At 41.7% G+C, this 15,427-nt stretch overlaps 2 protein-coding genes across 2 annotated transcripts; one reads left to right on the top strand and one right to left on the bottom strand.

Annotated features, from left to right (window-relative positions):
- The first annotated feature begins 1,199 nt into the window (after positions 1-1,199).
- On the top strand, positions 1,200-3,135 carry DUXB (double homeobox B). Its single transcript, XM_081791381.1, is given in 4 exon segments — positions 1,200-1,224; positions 1,407-1,561; positions 2,745-3,061; positions 3,063-3,135. Coding segments are annotated over 4 exon segments (570 nt in total).
- A 3,495-nt stretch (positions 3,136-6,630) lies between these two features.
- On the bottom strand, positions 6,631-15,378 carry TERF2IP (TERF2 interacting protein). The gene is made up of 3 exons (XM_060650102.2): positions 14,587-15,378; positions 10,019-10,143; positions 6,631-7,831 (listed from the first exon to the last, which is right to left on the bottom strand). Exons 1-3 carry the CDS (start codon positions 15,263-15,265, stop codon positions 7,427-7,429), a joined length of 1,209 nt encoding a protein of 402 aa, XP_060506085.2. The 5' UTR covers positions 15,266-15,378; the 3' UTR covers positions 6,631-7,426.
- Positions 15,379-15,427: the final 49 nt, after the last annotated feature.

Genomic DNA, 15,427 nt, shown 5'->3' with positions numbered 1-15,427 from the left:
GTCTGCACAGAGCCTCCAAAAAGCCATTGGCTAAAAGGTCCTCAGTCTGAGGGGTGCTGAAGAGAAATGTTTTACTCTTCTTCATGCATTAGTTCTGGGTGTGAAGAGATAGCTTATTCAATTCCCAGTAATAAAAGTACATACTATGGGACTATCTGGTGATGTGCTTAAGGCTTACCTGCAAATATTCTCATTTCGAAAACAGATAACCTTTTAGCACAATGCCTGGATGAGAGTGATTTGTTAAATATTGGTTGTCATTAATACCCTAATTCCTACTGCAAATTATCAAAATAAAACAACTAATTAGAAAGTACACTGCAAATCTGACTCCAATAATGAGGAAACAAAGAAAGAGTTCAATTGGTTATATTAGTGACAAGAGTTTCACAGCAAGGTGTACTGGGTCCTTGAAGTCTCCTTACTTATTGCTGATTATGGGATAAGAGGGAATGTGGATGAATGTTAGTACAGCTCTAGGACCATGGCTAATTTACTCCCCATCTAAAGAAATTCTTTTCACAATCAATTCCATATGTATTATATATAATAAAATGGTATTTCTTCTGTGTTTATTACATAAAATAAAATGGTAATTCTTATGAAGAGATGATAGGGCCCAAGAAAAGACATCCACACATAGAAGACATGTTATGAGAGAGAGATGGGAGGAGGGAAAGGGAGAAAAAAAAATATTGATCTCCTTTGATAGAACAGTGTCTCTTAAATCAGGGAATTTTACTTGGGATACCATGAGGATGACCATAAAAGAAATGCTGTCTTGAACTGTATGCTCATAATAACTCCTAGGATAATACATCACTTTTTTTATGGATATTATCCCAATGGCAGTTGATCAAATCAATTTCATTTAATTGCCTTGCCTTGATACTTGGAACAACACAGATTGAGTTACATGACTTCAACATCTTCTTCTCCCACTTAGATTTGACTTAAAAACCTCAGATCCAAACAAAGACAATTGGAATTTGGATGCTCCTTAAGATGAAACCCAGGAACAAAATCAGCTGCCTCGGTCTCAAGGTAAGAATCCACTGGTCCAAATGCATTTCTTCAGTGGATCCCAGAGAAAGTGAAAACGGCTCTGCATGTTGTGCCCATATTCTCAACAAAAAAAATTATTATCTTAGGAGGCACTTACAGCTTGTTCTGGGCACCCTAGCGTCAGAAATAAAGGCATGGCCCCACAGCTGGCTGCGACAGGCAGGTTCTTAGCACGCAAGGCTCTGGGCCTTTTGTCTTGCTGCTCTAAGCAGGGTGGCATCCTGTTCTGTCAACCTCAGGGATTCAGGGGGAGTGTCAGCATTATCTTCCTAGGTTCAAGTTTTCAGTTCAAATATAAGAACTGTCCTAAAAGACACCTTCTGTTCCATGTTCTCTTTTAGAATACTTACCAAAAGCAGCCAGAGAAGACTGGACATCCATCACAGGACCTCAATCACATATCCTACTTCAAGCTTTTGAGAGGAACCAATTCCCTGATATTACAACCAGGAAAAAACTGGCTAAAATAACAGACATTCAGGAATCAAGAATTCAAGTAAGTTCTGTCTATGGCACCAAATATGTTCTACCTGTAAGTGATGTTATATTACCCTCTGATGGGCTGCTGAAAAACTGACCTGAGATTATCACAATCATCATGGGTAACAGTATGGATTGGTAAACATCTAGCATCGCAAGTCAGATTCCTGCAAAATGAAGAATTCTGTCAGTGTGATAACCATTTAGAATCTCCAGCAGCAAAAATGGGGGGAAATATGAAAGTTAATACTATCTATTTTGGGAATACCCTGTCAGGTTTTCTACAGCTTGACACTGCTTGGTCATTTTGGTCCAGATAATTCCTTTCTTATGAGGTTGTCCTGCGCCTAATCAGTTATTTTTAAGCATTCCTGGCCTCAACCAAATACCCTGCCTACCTACCCCTCCACCAACCTGTGACAGCTTCAAAAATCTACAGACTTAGTCCAATGTCCTCCAGTTGAAAGAAAAAAATCACTCTCACTGGGTACCTTCTAAAGTTATGAGGACAGTGGTTTAGTGTATGTTAAATGCTCATGACTAGGAAACACATTCATAGCTTTATCAGTACAGTGTGTTAATTAATCCTTGATCAGATTTATTTATAACCACGTATATAAGATTGGGATTCTTATACACATGTTGGCAAAGAGATAAATGTCAACCTGGTCAAGAAAACTTATTTGCTGATCCAATGTTGAAATTAAAGGGAAGAATCTAAAGCATATGCCTTTTCAACCAGTTTCAATCCATCTGTAGTTGATTGCTAAGTGTGTTAGGACCTCAGTTTTTGTGTTTGTATGTGTATACACACATTCATATGTACACATATATACATACACACTATACACAGGAATCAGAGTAATTAATGACATATATATGCAATAGTTCTATTTCATGTGAAACACACCCACGCACACCCCATCCTGATAATGGGGCCTGTATTAATAGCCCCTTTGCTTTACATAGTATGAGAAACCGAGCCAGAATCACTTGTCTTATGACACGGTCTTTTTCTTCACAGAGATGTGGTTTCAGAATTAAAGATCTCTATACCCAAGGCAGAGAAGTGAGTCCATGAATTCCTTGGCAGACAGTCCAAACGCAAGACCAGGTCTGACAGCTCAGCACCACCAAATTGATCTGCCCACTTTCCCTGGCAGGTCTCATCATTTTGCTTCCTCCCATTTTTTCCATAGGAACCAAACATTTCTACCTGCTCCTCTCCCATCCCAGGAGTCCTCTGTCTCTTGTGTGAACCAAGGACCAAGCGTCATGATGGTACAGCCCATAAAGACTATGCAGAGAGAATTCTCTACTCTCCTCGGAATTACCGGCCAATACCATCAACTCTGCGAGTCTCAGATACTCAGGCTCCTTTCTGGCCGCCAAAGCAAGAAAAGTGCCAGAATCACAAAGAATTGAAGCACACAGGAGTACTACAGTTGAAGAACTACTCTCAGCCTCATCCTGAGCACCAAAACCACCAACTGCAGGATCTGGGGCAGGTAGACATATATTCTGCAATGGTGGGATGAAATCTGCCAGACTCTGATTGCGAAGTGGGATCCTCGAGGAGGGACACACTGAGACAGTCATCTGGAGCACAGTCAACTGGACAACCATCTCATTCCCTTGGCCAACTCACCAGCAATGTGCAGAAACCTCAAGCCTTTATGTCAACTGTTATCCACAGATTTTCAGGAACAGGTACATTTTCCGAGTCCTGGCCCACAAAAAGAGGACCCTCCAGGACCCCAACTGTGCTTCAGTGAAGATGCTTTTCAGGCTGTGTTCCATATGCTACAAAGCTTACCAAGGCCTGAGAGTCCAGAAAAAGAAGTCATTCTCAGAACCTGGTCCAGACCTCTCTTCTTTTGATGCAAATCAGTGCAATTTAAAGGACAGTGGATAATGAAGTCATCCTGTTTGGGACAAGATTAATGCAAGAGGAAGGAGAAACCACTTGGAAACACAAAAGGCAGTTTTAACTGTTTTGTGGGCAGTGGTTATCTTCTATATTCACTTCATTGAATAAAGAAAGGATGGTTTCTAAGCTGCATACAGCCTCTGGAAGCACCATAGGCCAGTAGACAGGTCTGCTGAATCCTTCTGAACAAAAGCATTTCACTGACAAACATGACCTCCTCTCTAATCACCATGTCTACCAATCTGGAATTTGCATGAACTATAACCATACCCAAGCAAGAACATACCTACGTGCTGACACATTAGCACTCCTTTGCTTCCTAGCAAGATGGGAAAGCCAGCTTGAAATTAGTTTGTCATGCAGAAAATGAAAGGACAGTATATTTCCTGATAATGTGAATTCATAAAAGTGAGCTTTTCCCCAAAGCTCTGAGGGTTTCAACTGGGAACCAGAAACTATCCCACTATCTACCAATAAGAGAACGATTAAATGAATTACATTAAATCCACAATACTGAGTATTCTTCATTTATATTGTTTTTCCTTTGACTACTTAAAACATTATAAAAAAAAAAAAATCACAATGAAAATACAGTAGCAACACCATACAACCACTTAGTCTAACATGTTAATCTAAAACTGGGATAAGGGGCGCCTGGGTGGCTCAGTTGGTTAAGCGGCCGACTTCGGCTCGGGTCATGATCTCACGGTCCATGGGTTCGAGCCCCGCGTCGGGCTCCGTGCTTACAGCTCAGAGCCTGGAGCCTGTTTCAGATTCTGTGTCTCCCTCTCTCTGACCCTCCCCCGTTCATGCTCTGTCTCTGTCGCAAAAATAAATAAATGTTAAAAAAAAAAAAAAAAAAAATTTTTAAACTGGGATAAAATTTTCAGTCTTCTCTCTTCTTCTGAAATGATAATACCTCTCAAAGTAGATTTTGGTGTATGAAGGTGTATGTGGATTTACCTTAGTGCTATAAAAACATCTTTGAATTTTATCAATTTGCATTGTTTGAACCAACTCAAAAGGTTAGGTCCAGGTTTGATGAGAACAGTGATTAACATTCCACTCCTGGATGGATCTTCTTATTCCTGGGGAAGGTGACTAGAATTTGTACAAGTTTTTAGCAGACTCTTATTTGGGTATTCACCTTCCCTTTCATGTCACATTCTCAGGGAAGCTTACACAAACTGCAACCCAAGAAAAATAGACTTTGATTGATTTAAGTTAACCCAGTCAATTTCATTTAGGAAGAGTTAGGAAGGGGCATGTGCCAAATTTCTGGCCAATGAGAAATCAAAGGGCTTCCAAGAAAGATTGCACCCAACTTTTGACCATGAAAGAAGCAGCCTAGAAGACAAGCCAGGGACAACAGAACAGAAAAATAGAGAGAATCCTGAAGGTAACTACCTCAGGACTTCCTATACATATAAGATATACATCCCCTTTTTATTTCCCTTATTGTTTCAAGTCCTTTAGATGAAGTTTTCTGTTACAAGCAATTAAGTACAACTTACAGGTATAGGCAGAGGGGGCATATAATCCAGCACACAGCATGAGACCAAAACAAGAGAAAAGCTCAACAATCCAAGTGTCAGCTTAAACTTTTAAAATGCAACCATACCTGCTTAAAGGGATACGGAACAAAGGAAAACCGAATACCAGGAGCAGAGCCCACTGCTGCAGTTTGCAAAGAGGAGACAGAAAGAAATGTTTCTGCCACTAATGAAGGTGTACAAGTTATTTAAGACCTAGAGAATTTCAAAAGCTCAACTGTGGAGTTAGTGGAAAATAGTGAGGAAGGCGTCTAACTCAAGAGCTAAAATGAGTAAGAAATGATGTTTCCCAGAGCACAAGCCTCAAGAAGTCAAGGAAAGAAACCCCAAAGAATAAGAATCTGGCGGATTAAAGGAGAGGTATCCTAACTTTAGGAACTGAACAGCTGGTCTATGGAGCAGATGCAGCCATAGCTCAATGCCATTAACCATTAAGATGCAACTCATTTTCCTTGCTTAGATTTGTGCTCCCAAAAATACTTGATAATTTGTTTCCCCACATATTATCTCCCAGACTAAAAAGTAAAACACCAGATAAATGACAAAAACAGATATTTGGAAGTTACTGGTTTATAATGAGTACTTTAAACATCTTTTCAGAGTCTAGATATAATGAATCAGACCCTTTTGCACACGCTTTGACAAAACAAATTTCTAGGCTTGTAAAGCTATATGAACTTTACTAAGGTATAAACATCCCAAATGACATCTCCGTTTCACACATGAAGTATTGATTTTCAACCACTCCAGAGTCCTGATTGGACGACACATTTTAAACAAATGCCTACCACCCAACCTTTCCCAATATCCACTTAAAAGTTACTCCTGGAGTGAGCTAGGTACTCCTGGGAATAGTTTTATCCTTTCAACATACTCAAGAGAAGGGCAAAGTGAAGCATTTTGATTTAGAATGGGTTCCTCCAGAAGCAGACTCTAAGAATTCGTGTTTAACTGAGGATTCCACAATGCATTTTATTAGGAAAGTGCAGATGTGAAACCACAGAAGGAAGCCTATGCAGAGTGCATTCATAAACCACTACCACTCTGGGCAACCATGCTGGTTTCTGCTGGGGACCTTTAAAAGATGGTATGGAACCCATTATCTCACTCAAGGGGTGCATCTCAAATATTCAGTTGCGTCATTTCTCTGGACAGCAAGGAAGCTGGATATGCATCCTCTAATTCTCACCCGCCATCAGCCAAAAGCCACTCCCAGCAGCATGAACTCCAGAGCACTTCAAGCAGAGGGGAAACCTTAAGAAGGTGCTTGCAGTAGGACCCCTACTTGTGGCATGTGCAGGAATGTAAGTGCCCAAGGGATATGGGTAGGGCAGAGACACCTTCTGTTACACACCTGATGGTTCCTGATTGGCTTCTCACCCTTCGGCTTTCAGCAGCTCATGGTGTTTTCCCGTCCCTCACAGTCCTTGACGCAGATCTTCTCTCTGCTCCATCCAGAAAATCTAGCATCCTTCTAATGGCCTACTAGTTCTAATATGGAACCATTTTGTTCATTATTGACCTAATTAAGAGCCAAGAAATGTCAGTTCCTTTATGGTTTTTATATCGAAAAGGTTTCATGAATACAATCAAAGAAAACACTTGGAGGTTCAAAGTTCTTTTTATTTTCAACAACAAAAGTGACACAACAAAGAGGAATCAATTCACTAATATATAAATCTAACACAGTCCTTAGCACAAAATTGTTTTTAATAAATAAAAACACGTTACTGATAACTGAGTAAGACTGTTCTTAAGACTCTCTAGGGTTTTGTGTGCGTTTTAAACAAAACTGGGTGGTAGATAAAGAAACACGTGCTACAAGTATGACTGACAAAGACTGAAAGAAAAGAACAGCCAAAGGAGCAGGGTCCCCAAATATTAAGTTAGCAAAGGGAATATGGGATTTTCAAAGCAGTCTAGAAATCAGAGCTCACTAGGTGATGCAAGGGTTTAGGATCGTCCAAGTTCAAGACCTTGTAATTAAATCTTTCCACATATCTAGATCCTTGATTTGGAATCTATCATAATCTAGAAGAGTTTCTGCCAAAGGATAGAGGCTCTTTACTCTCCTCTTTTGACTTTGTCACTAGCTCCTGAAACCAATATATAGCAAGGGTTCCGTTCAGAAAAGGATTACTACTACAAAGACCAACCTCTGTCTGGTGTGGATTTCCCTTTATGAACATACTGATACTGCCAGGGACAACTCTAAATATATCAAATGTCTTTTACTTTTATCCTCCTACACAACTCTGCTTGGCTACAAAATCTAAGACTCATAGAGCAATGGCAGCATTGGTCAGAAGACAAGTGTCAGTTCCAACGACAACGTTGACAAAAAATTTTTTTTAACCTCTCTTGCCACATCTTTTTTCTTTCCTCATTGTCTTGCCAATTACTTCTTTCGGAATTCAATCCGCCGAGCTACATTCTGAGCACCAAATTTTTTGACCAATGCATCTCTGGCATCCTCGTCATCTTTTTGCAAATCTAAGTCATCCTGTCGGGACCAAATGGGATACCCATCAGCCCTCTGACCGGACTCTAAAAAGGAGGAAGTAGCCTCCAACTCACCGCTATTTTTTAGGAATGCCTGTGTAACTGTTGACAGATCCAAGTTAAACTTTTCCATTAACTGCCTGATGATCTTAATGGCAGCTCCCACCTCTGGTGGAGAAACTTTTTCTTCTTCTTCTTCTTCCTCATCCTCATCAGGCTGTGTCTCAGAGTCTTCCTCGGGTGTAGGTGGATCATCATCACACATTGTTATGTGTATTTCAAAATCGGGGCTCTCGTCAACCTAGAGAAAGTGATGAATACGACCAGTTCCTAATTACCAAGTCCCAAACATTCTTGCGATATCTAGTCTCTCCCACCACCTTGCTTGCCCTTTTCACCCCAATCACATTGGACTTCCTTCAGTTCTTCCAATACGTTATGCTCCTTCTTATACTTACTCATGTTGCATGTGTGTATGTAAGTTTACGTACGTGATGGGTTAAGGGGAGGGGAGTGTCTGTGTATGTAAGTGGGGGATATAAGTGTGCTTATGTGCACATTATGTGTATATACATGTATACATACAACTATGGTATTCCAACAGAAAATGAGAAGCTACAGTAAATAATGAAAAATATGTGTATGTGCATACATGTCCACGTGTACACACATGTTCATTAGGTCATTTTTTAAAGTTTGACTTCAGGGGCATCTGAGTGGCTCAGATGGTTGAGTGTCCAACTTCGGATCAGGTCATCATCTCACGGTTTGTGGGTTCAAGCCCCACATCCAGCTAGCTGCTGTCAATGCCAAAGTTGTCAGCACAGAGCCCACTCTGAATCCTCTGTGCACCCCTTCTCTCTCTGCCCCTCACCCACTCACGCTCACGCTCTCATTCTCTCTCAAAAATAAAAACATTTAAAAAAACAAAACAAAAGAGGCGCCTGGGTGGCTCAGTCAGTTAAGCATCAGATTTGGCTTAAGTCATAGCTTGCAGTTCCTGAGATTGAGCCCCACACTGGGCTCTCTGCTGAGGCCACTTCAGATCCTCTGTCCCCTTCTCTCTCAAACGTAAAAAAAATAAATACAATAAAAAATAAAGAAAAAAAAAAACTTTGGCTTCAGTGTCAGATTGTAAGCTCCCTAAGGACAGGAACTGTATCTCTTTTACTCTCATCACTTATATCCCCAGTACATACCAATACCTTCACTTAACTACTCAAAACACACAGATGTATGAGCAGACTAGGGTCTCCGTACTATACTACATTTAGGCACATTACAAAGCACGTTATGTGAGAAGAAACCTACGTAGACCATGCTTGCATTTCAAAGTTTATGGAAAATTGACCAAATATAAAACAAAACTCAGACTTCAAAAGGCAACAATCACTAAATTCTGCCAATTCTTGTGCATTCCTTCATTCACCAATTATAGATCTTTAAATTATTTTCCTAACAATGAGGCCTGATCACTTCCCTTTACAATAAGAAAAATTAATTTAAAAGTTCCTTTTTCATGGAAAAAATATGCACATATAATTGAGTCTTCCTTTTAAATTACTCCTCACTACTTTATAGTTCCTGCCTTTCCCTGTAACTATGATCAAATATGGGACTCCAACAGAGTATCAGAAGCTAGACCAAATAAGGAAGCATTAAAAAAATCCCAAAACCACTCTAAGTACACAAAAACCTAAACTTGCTTTTAAAAAAAAAAATTAAACTCCTTCAAAAATTGCATTTATTTTCCTGAGAAGCACAAAAATATTTTCAAAAGATAAATCCACAGTCTTAACTTTGAAAACCTTACACTGTGATCAAAGTATCCAAAATAGGATGCTGTCTACTGTTTCAAAATAATTCTCATCAGGGGCACCTGGGTGGCTCAGGTGGTTAAGCATCTGACTTAGGCTTGGGTCAGGATCTCACAGTTCATGAGTTCGAGCCCCATATAGGGCTCTGTGCTGACAGCTCAGAGCCTAGAACCTCCCTGGGATTCTGTGTCTCCCTCTCTCTCTACGTCTCCCCCACTCACACTCTGTCTCTCTTTTTCTGTCTCAAAAATAAACAAACACTAAAGAAAAATTTTTTAATAATTCTCCCCAATTTTTCTCCCTCTCCCCCTTTTTTCTAAGAGACAGAGAACACACACGCACACATGTGCGGGAGAGAGGCAGAGGGAGGTGGAAAGAGAGAATCCCAAGCAGACTCCATGCCCAGAGCAGAGCCTGACGAGGGGGCTCGATATCACAAGTGAATCATGACATGAGCCAGAATCAAGAGTCAGATGCTTAACAGCATGAGCCACCCACACGCCCCACCCTCAAAACTGCATGCCTGAAACCAAGATCAATCCCACTTTCCATTCTCCCACTCCGAACCTTACCTTTCAGGGCCTTAGGTGTACAAAAACTAAATGCAATAACCAATTTTAAAGAAGAAGAATAGAAGGAGAGAAAATAGGAGTTAAATCTAGTCTACGTACCACAATCTCCTCAAACTCCCGGGTGGCTTCTACAAGCATCTTTTTGACTGCTTCTTCATTCTCCTTGATCTCTTCCTTTACATATTCTTCTTCAGGTAAGTCAGGAGTTCTCTTATTCTGTGGTTCTATGAAAGAAAAGAACAGCACCAGATTACAATTAGCATCTTTTGCAGAAACCAAAAATACAGTGCTCTGTGAACTCTGAGCCAAAAGTGAGCCTGTACTTTTTTTCTATTAGAAGACATCAGTTTTTCATCAAGATAAGAAAAACATAAAATACACATGTTCAGAAATGTCTACTCTTGCTTCTGAAGAGCTGTACTATCCAAATGGTGATATATTCCTTAGATTGTAATACGGAAAATAAAAATACTCTTCAAGCATAATTCATTTTTTGGTTTGTATTTATCCATAGTGCAAATTAACAAAACTGCCATAAACTGGATTCTCTGGGAAGCAGATTGTGAGATGGAGATTAACACATGGTGTTTAGTAGGGAGTGACCCAGGGAAAACCACTGTTGAGAAGAAAGCATGAGTGGGCAGAGAGGGAAGCTGAGCTGTGAAAGAGTTCCAACAAAGCCTCAGCTGAAACCATAGGGAAGTCTGAACTAGGAAGTCCCTTCAGAATCAACTGTGTTGGGATGTGGGAGCCATGGCAGAACTCCGCACAGATCAGTCCCTAAATGCTGGCCAGCCTAAGATGTCAAGACTTTGGGTGAAGCAGCTCTCCCAGCTGAAGACAGATGTGGAAGGTACATCACAATCTACCACATACCATCTAACAGAAAGGAGGCCCTCCTAAAGCTCAGCATCCTCCTCTTTCTGTTTTACTTTGTTCTCTTAGCATTTAACTGTGCTCTCTTTTCCACTTAACAAAAACTGACTGCTATGGGGCAGCATAAAGAAGTTTTTTGTAATGGAACTCTTCTGGATCCTGATTTAGGTGGTGGTTACACAAACTGTATAGGGACTAAAACACATAACCAGAAAATACCATGGTGGTTCCTCAAAATACTAATCATGGAACTACCACATAATCCAGCAATTCCACTTCTGTACACTCAAGACAAATGGAACCAGGGTTTCAAACAGGTATTAGTACACCCATATTCATAGCGGCATTATTCCTAACGGCCAAGATACGGAAACAACCTAAGTGTCCATCAGTGGGTGACCACATAAACAAAACGTAGTATACACAATGCAGTGGAGTATTATTCAACCTTATAAAGGAAGGACATTCTGACACATGCTACAACATGGATGAGCCCTGAAAACACTGTGCTAAGTGAAATGAGCCAATCACAAAAGGACAAATATATGACTCCACTTACATGAGGTAGCTAGAAAGACCAAATTCTTAAAGACAAAAAGTAAAATGGTGATTGTCAGGGGCTGGGGGAGGGAGCAAAGGGGAGTCAGTGTTTAATGGGTAGTTTTCCAGTTTTAGGAGAAGAAAAAGTTCTGGAGACAGATGGTGGTAATGGTTCCATAACAATGTGAATATACTTAAGGCCACCAAACTGACCACTTAAAAATGGTTAAAAGGACAAATTTTATGTAATGTATATTTTACCCAATATCTGTAGATATTACCCACTTTGTTAATTTTTGTCAATCTGATAGACAAAATACAATATTTCCTCGTTCACTTTCCTGAAAAACATCACCATGCACGTTTGTTATTTCATTTTCCATGAGTCAGAAGTCCATGGCTTATATCATGCCTCTGTTCAGGGTCTAATTTACTTTTATTTAATAACAATATTCTGCATTTGTTTATTGCCATTTATTTCCTTTTCTAGAAACTTCTTGTTCCATTTCTTTTGTTCACTGTTCTGCTAGATTTTCTTTTACTAACTTCTGCAAGATCTTTGGACACTAAGGAAACTAACTCTGTTCCAATGTATTAGGAATATTTTTCCGGTTTGCTGACTTTTATGATGAGAAGTTTTTAACTTCAAGTAATCACATATATACAACTTTTTTTTTAAATCTTCTTGGTTTCAGGACTATCACCACGCACATATTAAAAAATATACTCAAGGCAACCTACTGAATAGAAAGAAGTATTTACAAGTCATATATCCAATAATCCAAAAAGAGGTTAATAGCCAGAATAAAGAACTCATAACAAAAAACCCCAAACATTCCAATTTAAAAATAAGCAATCTGAATAGATGCATTCCCAAAGACATACAAGTGTCCAACAGGCCCATGAAAGGATGCTCAACATCACTAATCATCAGTGAAATACAAATGAAAACCACAATGAAGTATCACCTCAAAATGACTTATCTGTCAAAATGACTTATCAAAAAGACAAGAAATAACAAGTATTAGCCAAGATGTGGAGAAAAGGAACCCTTGTGCACTGTTCGTGGGAATGTAAATTGGCACAGCCACTATAGAAAACAGTATGGAAGTTCCTCAAAAAATTAAAAATAGAACTACCATATGATCTAGCAATACCACTTTGGAGTATCAATCTGAAGGAAATGAAAACACCGATGTGAAAAACTACATGCAACTCTACGTTCACTGCAGTTTCACTGTATTATTTACAAGAACCTAGATATGGCAACAACCAAAGCGTCCACCGATAGATAAAGATGTGATGTGCATATACAACTGGAATACTACTCTGCCACCAAAACAAGACAAAAAACAACAAAATCTTGCCACTTGCAAGAAACATGGATGGCCCTAGAGGACATTATGCTAGTGAAAGAACTCAGACAAAGAAAGACAAATACCACGCTGGTAAGTGGAATCTAAAAAAACCAACCACACAAAACAAAACCCAAACTCACAGAAAAAGAGAACAGGGAGGGAAGAGGGTTGGCATGGGGGACAGGGCAGCAAAATGGATGAAGAGCATCAAGAGGTACAAACTTCCAGGTACAAAGTAAGTAAGGCAGGGGGCTTTAACATGCAGTAGAAGGAATACAATCAGTAATACCGTATTAACTTGTATGGAGACAGACAAAAACCAGACTTACTGTGATGATCAGTTTGCAACATATAAAAACGTAGAATTACTAGGTTGTATACTTGAAACTGACACTGTAGGCCAAATGTACCTCAATTTTTAAAAAAGATCAATAAATAGCAGAATTAAAAAATAAAAAAGTATATTCATCCATATTGTTTGTTTAAATAATACCTACACCCAACGGTAGGGCTTGAACCTATACCTACAGTCCTGACATCAAGAGTCATATGCACTACTGGCTGAGCCAGCCAGGTGCCCCTCATCCTTATTTTCTTAGTGATTTTAGAATTTTAATTTTTACAATTAAATTCTGATCATCAAAATTAAATTACAGTAGGGTGAATCCAGCTTAATTTTCTCCAAGGTTCCAAATGGCCTGCCCATAGTCCCAACCCTACTGGATTTCAAAGCAAAGCCCCATGCGATCTACTTCACCCATATGCATAACCTTATCCTCTCTCCTAGAATTCTCCCCCTTGCTTTAGTCCATTTTAGCCACACTGGTCTGTTGCTCCAAGAACACACCAGCCATATTCCCACCTCCAGGCCTTTGCACTCAATATTCCCTCTGCCTGAAACACCCACTGATAACCACCTGGCTTGCTCTTTCCTTTGGTCTCTGCTCAAATACAAGCTTTTATAGTGACTTTCCTTATCACCCTATAGAAAACAACCTCCTCCCCAGCCCTTACCCTGATTTTATTTTTCTCTATAACACTTACCACTGCCCAGCTAGTATGTTAAGCTCCATGACCGCAGGGACTTTTATTTATTGTTATATCCCAGCAGGATAACAGTGTCTGGCACTCAAATATCTGTTGAATGAATGAATCTGAAATGTCACTTTTACCAAAAACAAAATTCCTACTAAGCATGCTGAACAGGAGAAACAGATTTACCTCCCCATCTCGAAATGTTATATGGAATCGCCACATAAGGGGGGTGGGGGGGGTGGGGAACATGCTTCTTTAAACAAAAAGGTCAGTTTAACCTGTCAATACCGGTTACATGAAAAGTGAAGCATCTTAACAGTTTTGCACTGAAGCCCTAACCGCACCTGAATCCCAACGTTCAGTTCAACTACATTAAAAACGCACTTCACCTGAGCGAGACCAGGAAGATCATTCCAACTGACGAGAACCTTCTGTGAGTACGCATAGACGCCAAAACATGAAAATAAACTGGTCTGGCATGCCTTTGAAAAAGCTTACACTGACTCTACCTGAACAGAGAGAAGTATTTCTGGAAACCAGCCTCTGGAAAAGATACGGTTAACAACACATTGCCTCCGGGGAAGAAAACGGGGTAGCTGGTGGCTAGAATCAGGTGGAATGTCTATCTAGCCTGTTTGTACCATTTGAGCATCAAACCACGTCAGCTACCGGAAAAAGGTAAATCGAAGTGCGAGTAGAAAATGGTGCAATTTTACCCGGATGTCTAAAGGGGAGGGGGGAGGGCCGGGCGACGCTACCGGAGACGCCAACATGGACACCGGACAGAAGGGGGGAGGAGCCCCGCCCCCACCCGCACAGGTGCAGCAAGAGCTCCCGCGTTCGCGGCAGAGACCTCACCCCCACTATCGGCGGCCTCGGGGTCCTGCTCAGCTTTCCGCTTGAGTTTCTGGGAGGAGGGGCTCACTGGGGCGTCCCCCAGCAGGTACTTATGCTCCTGGCCCCGCAGATGCTTGAGGTAGCGGTCCTTCATGGACTGCCACGAGTGCTGGGTGAGCGAGCTTTTCTCCATCGCTTTCCACAAGGCGGTGCCGGTGACGGAGCTGGGCGAGCGGGCATTTTCCTTCACGTACGTCAAGATGGCCACGTCGTCCGCGTCCGTGAAGACGATGCGCCCCGTGGGCGGCTGCGGCTCGGGCTGCGCGGCGGCCGCGGCGGCGCCCCCCTTGGCCGGGGCCGCGGGCTTCGTCTCGGGGGCCTGGCCGGCCGTCGAGCCCAGCCGGTAGGCCTCCAGGTCGAGCCTCTCGTTGCGCTCCACGCAGTCCAGGATGTACTGCGTGGAAATGAAGTCGCCCGAGGCCTCGGCCGCCGCCTCCCCGGGCTGGGCCAGCAGGACGGCCCCAGACTCCTGCACCCGGCATAGGGTGCCGCCGCCGTGCAGGATGAGCGTCGACAGCCGACGCTTCGCCGGGCTAGGACGCACGTAGAAGGACATGGAACTGCCATCTTCCCTCACGAACAGAGTCGAGGAATGGGTGGGCCCGTTGGGGTCTTTGCCCAAATCCATCGCCTCCGCCATAGCTGACACCAGGCACCACGACAGCGGTCCCCCAAACAAGCCTCTGACGCACAGAGCGAACCCGAACGAACGACGGTTCTAGACGCGTCGGCCGCGAAGCCCCGCCCTGCGCCTGCGCAGTAGCAGCGCGCGAAGAGCGCCCGCCGCCTCCTCTCGGAAGAG

Source organism: Panthera onca, chromosome E2 (genome assembly GCF_046562875.1).
Source record: "Panthera onca isolate mPanOnc1 chromosome E2, mPanOnc1 haplotype 2, whole genome shotgun sequence".
Taxonomy (NCBI): domain Eukaryota; kingdom Metazoa; phylum Chordata; class Mammalia; order Carnivora; family Felidae; genus Panthera; species Panthera onca.
The sequence above is the reverse complement of the archived record's forward strand: the minus strand, read 5'-3'. Positions and strand labels throughout refer to the sequence as shown.

Coding starts and splice junctions, on each gene's coding strand:
- TERF2IP (XM_060650102.2), bottom strand. CDS start 15,265: ATGGCGGAGGCGATGGATTTGGGCAAAGACCCCAACGGGCCCACCCAT. Junction 10,144..14,586: donor CGAGGCCGCCGATAGTGGGG/GTGAGGTCTCTG, acceptor TTTCTTTCATAG/AACCACAGAATAAGAGAACT. Junction 7,832..10,018: donor GGGAGTTTGAGGAGATTGTG/GTACGTAGACTA, acceptor CACTTTCTCTAG/GTTGACGAGAGCCCCGATTT.